Source organism: Otolemur garnettii, unplaced genomic scaffold (genome assembly GCF_000181295.1).
Source record: "Otolemur garnettii isolate 467f Iridium unplaced genomic scaffold, OtoGar3 scaffold00013, whole genome shotgun sequence".
NCBI classification, from domain to species: domain Eukaryota; kingdom Metazoa; phylum Chordata; class Mammalia; order Primates; family Galagidae; genus Otolemur; species Otolemur garnettii.
The window spans coordinates 31,222,500-31,231,201 of NW_003852408.1; the positions used below are offsets into that span (position 1 = coordinate 31,222,500).

The 8,702-nt window shown below is 36.9% G+C and overlaps 1 protein-coding gene across 1 annotated transcript in view; it reads right to left on the bottom strand.

The window, feature by feature from the left end:
- Window positions 1-6,352: 6,352 nt before the first annotated feature.
- MAIP1 (matrix AAA peptidase interacting protein 1) overlaps window positions 6,353-8,702 on the bottom strand; it is a 10,438-nt gene continuing 8,088 nt past the window's right edge. Inside the window, exons 4-5 of the mRNA XM_003785047.2 lie at window positions 8,363-8,510; window positions 6,353-6,741 (exon numbers count right to left, since the gene is read on the bottom strand). Coding sequence (XP_003785095.2) covers window positions 6,663-6,741; window positions 8,363-8,510 — 227 coding nt within the window. The 3' untranslated portion in view covers window positions 6,353-6,662. The remainder of the gene's footprint in view (window positions 6,742-8,362; window positions 8,511-8,702) is intronic.

The window sequence follows — 8,702 nt, forward strand, 5'->3', positions numbered from 1 at the left end:
GCCAACCCCTCTATAAGATCAGAGGTTTGCTTCATTCAATAAGAGTGTGCCTGACCAGCATATACCTCCCTTAAATAAATACATACTTGGGTTTTATATTGATTTGTGAGAGGTAGTTTCATGTTTTGACAATTGTGAGTTTCCCCCCAGGTTGAGGACCCTAACTTAACAATATTCAGGTGTGCTCAGAAGGCCTCTTGTGCCTAGATTTCCTTGATCATTTGGATTTGTTCCAGATGTTTTACTTTTAATATTGCTCTGTGCTCTGACTCTTTCAGTGAGCACACTTTGTTGAATGTATTTTGTTAAATGAGGAGTCCTATGTAAACTGGTCTTGGTATAGGGTATTTAGAAATTTCGGTTTAGAGATACATTCTTTTGTAAATATTTTGGCCACTAACATCATTATTCTTCAAGTGTGAGCATCTATTAGTACAAAGGCTTGGCCCAAGACTTTTTTTTCCTGTTACTTTTGTTTCTAGTAGTCTTCTATCTATTGACTATATAAGGGAGACCCCCAAGGGAGTGGGTGGAAGAATAGGTCCATTCAGTCTTCAATCCAAGTCAAGTCCAAGGTCTATGCATGGAGGTCCATTAGACAGTGACAAGTTCATGATCCAACTGTGCCTTTCATCCTCAAACACTTCATTGAGACACTCCTATCAAGTAATGATACATTTTGTTCAGTTCATCTACCAGGATAAAAGCTGTCAGATCATTTATCATATGGTCCCTTCTCAGCCCCTAGTTGGTTAGGTAACCTGAGACGCCATTCTTCAGCAAATATTCTTGATCGACTATAATTGCTTCTTTCTTATTTGGCATGATTTTTAATCTTTTAAATTTCTCGTCATAGATTTGGAGGTACAAATAGTTTTTTGTTACATGAACGAATTATATAGCAGAGGAGTCTAGGATTTTAGTGCCCCTGTGACCTGAAATAGTATAACTTGTATCCAAGAAGTGATTTTTCGTCTTGCACCCTTCTCTCGCCCTCCCCCTTCTGAGTCTCCAGTGTCCATATGTCACTCTGCATGTCATAGTTATTTCTAAGAAGTCATAACTTCTTCCCTGCAGAACTCCTACTTCTTAGGTGAATTCTCACTATAATACCAACTCATGTGCTCACCCTAGTAGGGCAAAAATATTTTCAACTTAAAGTAGCACTATCTACTTTGGGGAAAGTTGTGATATTCAGAACTAATACATTTAAGCAGAGCTCTAGAACAATTAGGAAAACTAATAATATTCACAATTCAGTAGTCAACTTCTTTGGTATGTTGAGGCCTCAAAACAAGCACTGATTACAAATTAGTCTTTCAAAGCCTCCTTAGTTCACTATCATTCAAACCTTCTGAAATGCCCCTCCATAAGTATATGTGCTATAGAATCTTCACTTCCCACTCACGTCCTTTCTGTTCCTTCAACCATGGTCCACCAAATGTGATATCCTTTCCAGAAGGTTTTTCTCAGAAAAGGCCATTGTACAATAGCTCCTTTAAGTTACTAGACCAGAAGACATATCAATAAATGTTGAATTTAAACCTTGGCCCAGAGATGGGTTAAGGGATATAAGTAAAGAATTTTTAAAGCATCACTGAGACCAATGCAAATTTCCTGCCAAATTTGGGATTTGGCTAGATACATATTATCCTAGACTATCTAATTTATATAGTTGGCGGGCTTAATTACTAGCCTCTGCTAAGGGAAAAATGGTTCAGTCAGCAGGATAAGTAAGAAACAGCGGAAGAAAATTTACATAACTTAAATGTGTAGATATAAAGAAAACGGCTTTGAGAGAGCAAAAAATAGATACACATGAAATTTTTTTATAGAGACTTATAATTTTTCCTTTCTGGACGATTTAACCAATACTCAAAATTGGCTGGGTGCAGTAGCTCACACCTATAATCCCAACATTCTGGGAGGCTGGGGCAGGAGTAGCCCTTGTGTCCAAGAGTTCTAGACAGGCCGGGGCAACATAGCAAGACCTCATCTCTACAAAAATTAAAAAAATTAACCGGGCATGATGGCACAAGCCTAGTGTCTCAGCTATTAATACTTGAGTGGCTGAGGGAGGAAGATCACTTGAGCCCAAGAGTTTGAGGCTGTAGTGAGCTATGATCACAGCGCTGCACTCCAGCCTGATACAGCGAGAATCTGTCTCAGGAAAAAAGAAAATTCAAAATTATAAATAAAGTAAAGATAATTAATAAAAGGCTTTAAAAGTGAACTTCAGGAAACTTTTAGTTTGAGTGGACAGTTGAAGTAGACTCGGAACCTGAAATGAAGGGAGGCTTGTTATTTCTCATACCAAATAGGCTCAGATTGCAATAAGGGACTTAATCAGAATTAACACCAATGGGATGGAAAATTGCCAAGTTAGGAGCAGTCCCACATGTAGCCAAACATTTTCAAAGCGCTTTAAAAAGTAAATGAGCTAAGAATCGAACCAAACGTATGACCCGTCAGGTAAAAATAACTGGCCTGAAATTCCTCTGTTCTTCAAGAATAGAAAGTCTACAGACAGGGGCACCTGGAGATCTGTAAGCAGAAAGGCCAGTGAAGGAAATAATGAATCATATTTTCAAGGAAATAGAAAGATAATTATCCAAGATCCATCCAGTGATAATGTGCTGAAGGAAAACCTAGCACCCAGCAATTCTCTGTTGTTCCTCTAAAGCCCCAAGGGGAACTGTCTATAAAGACGTGTACAAATGAACAACAGTGCAACTTGAGGGTAATGAACTTGCCACCATCCCTACCACTAATTCTGCTTCTGTAGAACATCTGATCTCTCAGAGTAACATTTAAAGCTGAAAAGCAAGAAGAAACGTGAATTGACTGGTAATAAATACAGAAAGGGGGGGAAAGAGTTTTGTCTTAAAGTGAAAATGTGTTGTGGAATAACATGAAAGAAAGTAGTGAAAACACAAACTTGCAGATGTATGTAAGTTTTGGAAGAAAAAGACAAAAGGGAACTTTTCTTGCCTTGTCTGAGTAAAGCAATTCAGAAGCGAGAGTTTCTATAAATACTAAATCTTGTCATAAAACCCAACAGTTTGAGGCTATCAGGAGACCCTTTCTTTTTGTGATATAAGTTCCACCTTACATGGCACTTCCAGATAAAATATAGCAAAAGAGCTGTTAAGACTCCCTAACATTTTCCTACGTATGTTCACATAATAACTGGTCTAGGCATAAAATCTTCACTATGCAAAACTCAAAAACTAACTGAAGGATTAGCTCTGATCCAAAGATGTGTGCTCAGAACATTCACAACAAAAACCATAATAATCCATTGATTCTTTCAAGATTATCCTAAAAATTCAGTTTTGTGGTATGTGAAAAGATGGAAGGCCCCCCCTAGGGGCCCTGACTCAGCAGGAAGCACACCAAAGCGCCCTTGTTTATTCTCCTTGTTTAAATCTAGTGTAGCCTCAGCTAATTTTGTTAAAACCTCTTCAGATCACCTTAAATTATGATGTTATTACACGCGGTATAATTCTTTTTTTTCTTTTTTAAGAGACAGAGTCTCACTTTGTTGACCTTACAGCAACCTCCAGCTCTTGGGCTTAGGCGTTTCTCTTGCCTCATCCTCCCTAGTAGCTGCGACTTACAGGCGGCCGCCACAAAGCCCAGCTAGTTTTTGTTGCAGTTTGGCCGGGTCCGGGTTTGAACTCGCCACCCTTGGTAAATGGGGCCAGCGCCCTACCCACTGAGCCACAAGCTCTGCCTAAGTATAACTCTTATTGATAACTGAAAATATCCAACATTTTTCTGTTAGTCTATTAACTAATTACAAAAGTTTTATTTTCTCTTTATCACATTGCCACCAGCTGGTTAATAAGAGAAACTCTTATTTCCTTTATCTGATGAAAAAGAATCTCCTGATACTGTTCCTGTAGTTCAAGATGATTTTGCTTACAACAGATCTTTTGAAATTTAGGTAATATACTTTGCTGATGTGTCTTGTTTTAAAAATATATTAAGAAGATGTCATATAAGGTTGGCTATGCAAGTCTGTGTTACAGAATTCAACTTCTCGCCAGAAGCCAAATCAGTTGAAGCTATCAAACTTGTGGGTATCTTGAGGGCTGGTCAAATTGGTAAAAATGAAATGTAACATACACATTGATATTGTCTATGCTTATGGATTTAGTCACAACTTTGGAATTCTATGGAAGTAAAAAGATCTACTCAATGAAAAAATTTTGAGATATGAGTAGAGGCCTATATCAAACATTCCTTAGAACCTAGAAAAATGATTAAGCAGATCTTCATGGCTGCTTAAGACTGAAGTTCTTTCTTTGCAAAGACTGCTAATAGGCCAGAAAGACAAACTGATGAAAACAAACATAGATTTTATAGATTCATAGAGGACATGTACATTATAAATTCAAATAGGCAAAATTTTTAATGAAATAACCCATTACAGTAGGAACAGATTGGCCACATTAAATAACACAACAGGATTTTTTTTTTTTCTGGGACAGCAGAGGACATGCCAATTTATATTTAATCTGTGACCAACATAATTTGGAGAAGAAAACTTAAAGATAGGTCACAGGCCAAAGCGACCCAGTTGTACCCAGCCATCTGGCCATCTGCAGATGAACTGAATCCTCCTTAGGAACTTAGCCTTCAGCTGAACATCCCCAGGTGACTATGATCGAAGCAAAACAGAGAAAACAGTCGCCAAGCCAGACCCTGCCCAAATTTTTCCAGCAGATTTATGAATAAATGATTGTTGTTTTAAGCTACTAAATGTTGGGTTTATGCAGCAATAAATAACTAGAATTTTTTTACATGAAAGGCATGATAAATACTTAATTTTTCAACCTTACCAACTTTAGAATAATAAAATGAGTTGGTGCCCCCAGAAACTTCTAAAGTTATTCAATAATGATTTTGGTTGTGTCTGGAGTTTCACTAGAAACTAATGGCTTTTAAAAATACGTGCTGTGTTTTCAGTCTTTGCAGCCATCACTCTATCAACGTTCACACTGGCCCCTCTTAATCCTGTGGAAGACCCTTCCAGCTGTCCCTTCTGTCCTTTCAACATTCTTCCAGCCTTCTCTAACAGTGTCCTTGCTTTCTGGCCCAAGAATATTTCTGCACAGCCCTGACCTTGCTCCCCAAGCCAGCTGAGTCACAGCTGTATAAAGCCATGTGAACAGGACAATCAAGATGTATACAATTTTTATCTCCCTCAAAACCTCCTTTGTACAACTTTGCAGTCACTATCCTCTCCCTACCTCCACCACATTCTTCTACTCTCCACCTCAGGCCCGGGCAACCTGGGATTTACTTTCTGTCATTATAGACTAGTTTATCTTTTCTAGAATTTCATAGAATTATGCAGTAAGTAAATAAAGTATTGTTTTATAACTGGCTTCCTTTAACAAAATTCAGTTGTCCTTATTTGCACAGGTCCATTTCTGAACACTGTTAAGAACGTCTAATATCCTTAACATTCCTTATTTAAAATGTCTATTGGCATCACATTCTCTAATCCAGTGGTTCTCAACCTTCCTAATGCTGAGACCCTTTAATACAGTTCCTCATGTGGTGACCCCCAACCATAAAATTATTTTTGTTGCTACTTCATAACTGTAGTTTTGCTGTTATGAATCGTAATGTAAATATCTGATATGCAGGATGTATTTAGGCGATCTCTGTGAAAGGGTCGTTCGACCTCTGAAGGGTCATGACCCACAGGTTGAGAACCACTGCTCTAATCTCTCCTCTATTTGAAAAAGTCTTCTCTCACCTTCATATTTGAAGGATATTTGTGCTTAATATAGAAGTCTAGGTCAACAGGCTATTTTTTTGTCAGCATTTTAAAGATATCCTGCCAAGGTCTCTAACTTGAAGTTTGAGAAAATAAGGATACATTGTTATCTTGGTTCCTCTCTATGAAATGTCCTTTTCCTCCCTCCAGCTTTTACAGCTTTCTTTGGCTTACAACAATTACATTATGATGCACCTTGATTTTTTTTTATGTTATTCCGCTTGTTGGATTTCTTTGATCTATCGCTTATGGTTCCCATCAATTACAATTAATGTACTTGTATTTCAAATACAAGTACATTACAACAGTTAATATTATCCCACAGGTGGCTGAGGAACTGGCTTTTTTTTCACTTTGGGCTTTAGTATGCTTCAAATTCACCAATCTTTAGTTCTAAAGAGAAATCTACTATAATCCCATCTATTCCCTCTCATCTAGCTAGTGACCAATGAGGACAAAATAGCAGCAGTGAAGTTTTTAAAATAAATCTTAGACATACTTGAATGATGATATAAATGTATTGGACACAAATATTTAAGGACTATTAATTTAGAAATGTGTAAGTAGTTTTTTCAACACATTATGTTTATAAAATGATAGTTTGTGTATGTACACGTATATACATAATGCGACACCAAAAATGTGTTGTTATTGTACTTTTTTAATTTTGACCTCTTTTAAAGATGGTCTTATTACAATCTGTGGAAAATACTTTATTATATCATGCTAATATATTGCAAAGAGTATTTCAAAATGATACAAAATTAACAGGCTTGATTAAGTGAAGATCCCATGATCCAAAAATTTTTCTTCCTTAGTTTTTCACAGCAATTGCTCAAAGTCCATATGCTGATTTTTCCAAGAAAGATTATTCTAATAACTTTGAGTGTTCGATCCGTGCAATGGTCCAGTCAGGCTTTACTCCTTGTGTAAACTCTCTCTGAAATCTAGGAAAAACGTTGTGAATAATATGTTACATCAGCTCAAACACTTCTTAGGTAACTAAAAATATACCGACAAAATTGAAGTATCTTCTCAACTGAGTATTTTTAATAAACTAATGTACATTCAGCATCTGCCAGTCTGAGAAAAACTTGGCTATCATTCTATTTGTTGCTAGCTAATATGAGAAGAAATAAATTGGATTCTGGTGATGAAAATAGCATTTCAAACATATGTATGACTAACATACAGAAAAAAATAGTATTTCAACACTGTTACCAGTTGAAAAATAAATAGTATAATTTGGTTTAGATACATAAAGTTAATTTTGAAAATAACAGTGGTCACGAGCTGCCCACGGTTTCAGTAAGGAATATCAGAAGGGACAAAATTTAGTACTGATGACAGTGATCTTTAATTATAAATGATATCGTAAAAAAACAATTTAGTAGATTTAAATTAAGTACTTCAATACATACTTTGGGTAATTACAAAGAAAGCAAAATTGAAAAAATAACATATTTCTTTTAAGTAGAGTCAAAAGATGAGGATATAATTTTCTTTTACCTTAGGGAAACAAGATTACATATTCTTTCTTAGGACATTTTTGGAATTTATTATTTTAAAGAAAATTTTGTATAACCGTAGCAACATAATAACAGTATTCTCTTTTAAATATTAAATTATGTCTCTACTGACTTTGCTCCAGTTCACTGTTATAAATTTTGTTAGCACAAAAACACAAAATGCAATATAATGCCTCTTTTAAGTAATTTAACTCCCAACTGTGCAGTATGTCCTTAAGGTCAGAATCCCTTTATTTTTCATTACTCTGAACCCCTACCAGAGTACTCGGAACACGGTTGATCAGTAGCTGTCTACTGAACAAATGGCCATGTGCCAATAATGGCAGATTTTACTTTCCAAAGATGGGCACAACCGTCCCACGTGCTCTTTTACAAGGACCCTGGTATTCGCCACCTCATAAATTGGTGGAGTCACTCCACACCCTTTAACTGTGCAGGTCCTGTGACTGCTGTCACTAATAAAACTATGGCGGTAGTTCTGGGCATAGCCCTTTCCTGGTCCAGTAGCTTCCATTTTCTGCCTCTTAGAATCCAACCACATGTAAAAGATGTGACTTGTCTGAAACCACTAGAAGTCCAAGCCACAAGGAGAGGTCCCAGAGAGTGAGACACGGTGGAAAAGCCAAGGAGCAGCAAGGTGCCACATGAGTGAGTGAAGAAGTCACCGTGAAAACAAATCCTCCAGCTCTGCCACTCCAGCGCATGCCAGGTGAAAGAGAGAAAACCCACAACTCAGCCCATCCAAAACGCCTGAGCAGACAAAGAGCAGGCAACGTAAATGGCTGCCTGAAGCCACTGAGTTTTGAAGTGGTTTGCTATTCTGCACAGATAGCTGAGACACCACTTAATTAAACTCAGCAACATTATCTCTTTCTAATTTCTTACTTCCTGTTTCATATCCCGTTAGTCTTTATGACCTTTTCATACATAAGTTGTCAAATTTCAATTCTTTTCTTCCTAAAATCCCTTTAGTTTCTATACCTTTACACTATCCTCCATTTCCTAAAGAAAGGAAACAATGAAATGTGATTACACTTACTCATAACTTGCACTAAGAAGTTGTTTAGTTTCCACATTCTGATCGCCCAACTTAACCTGGAACACACTGGCTCCTCTTAAAGTTTCACTGGGGATGTTGGCACTGGTTAGATACCAAAAGCACATCAGGATATTAACAAACTTCCTTCCTTAGAGAAAAAACACACACACATACAAATACACATAACGATAATCCATCATCCATATATCCAAAATAAAATCAGAAATTAGCAGTAGTTACATCGTGGTTACAGGTTAAAACTTGTGCTTATGCTGGTCCAATGTAAGACTCCGGTATTGATACTTTCTTACTTTTAGAAAATCTCTTAGGGTATGTGGCA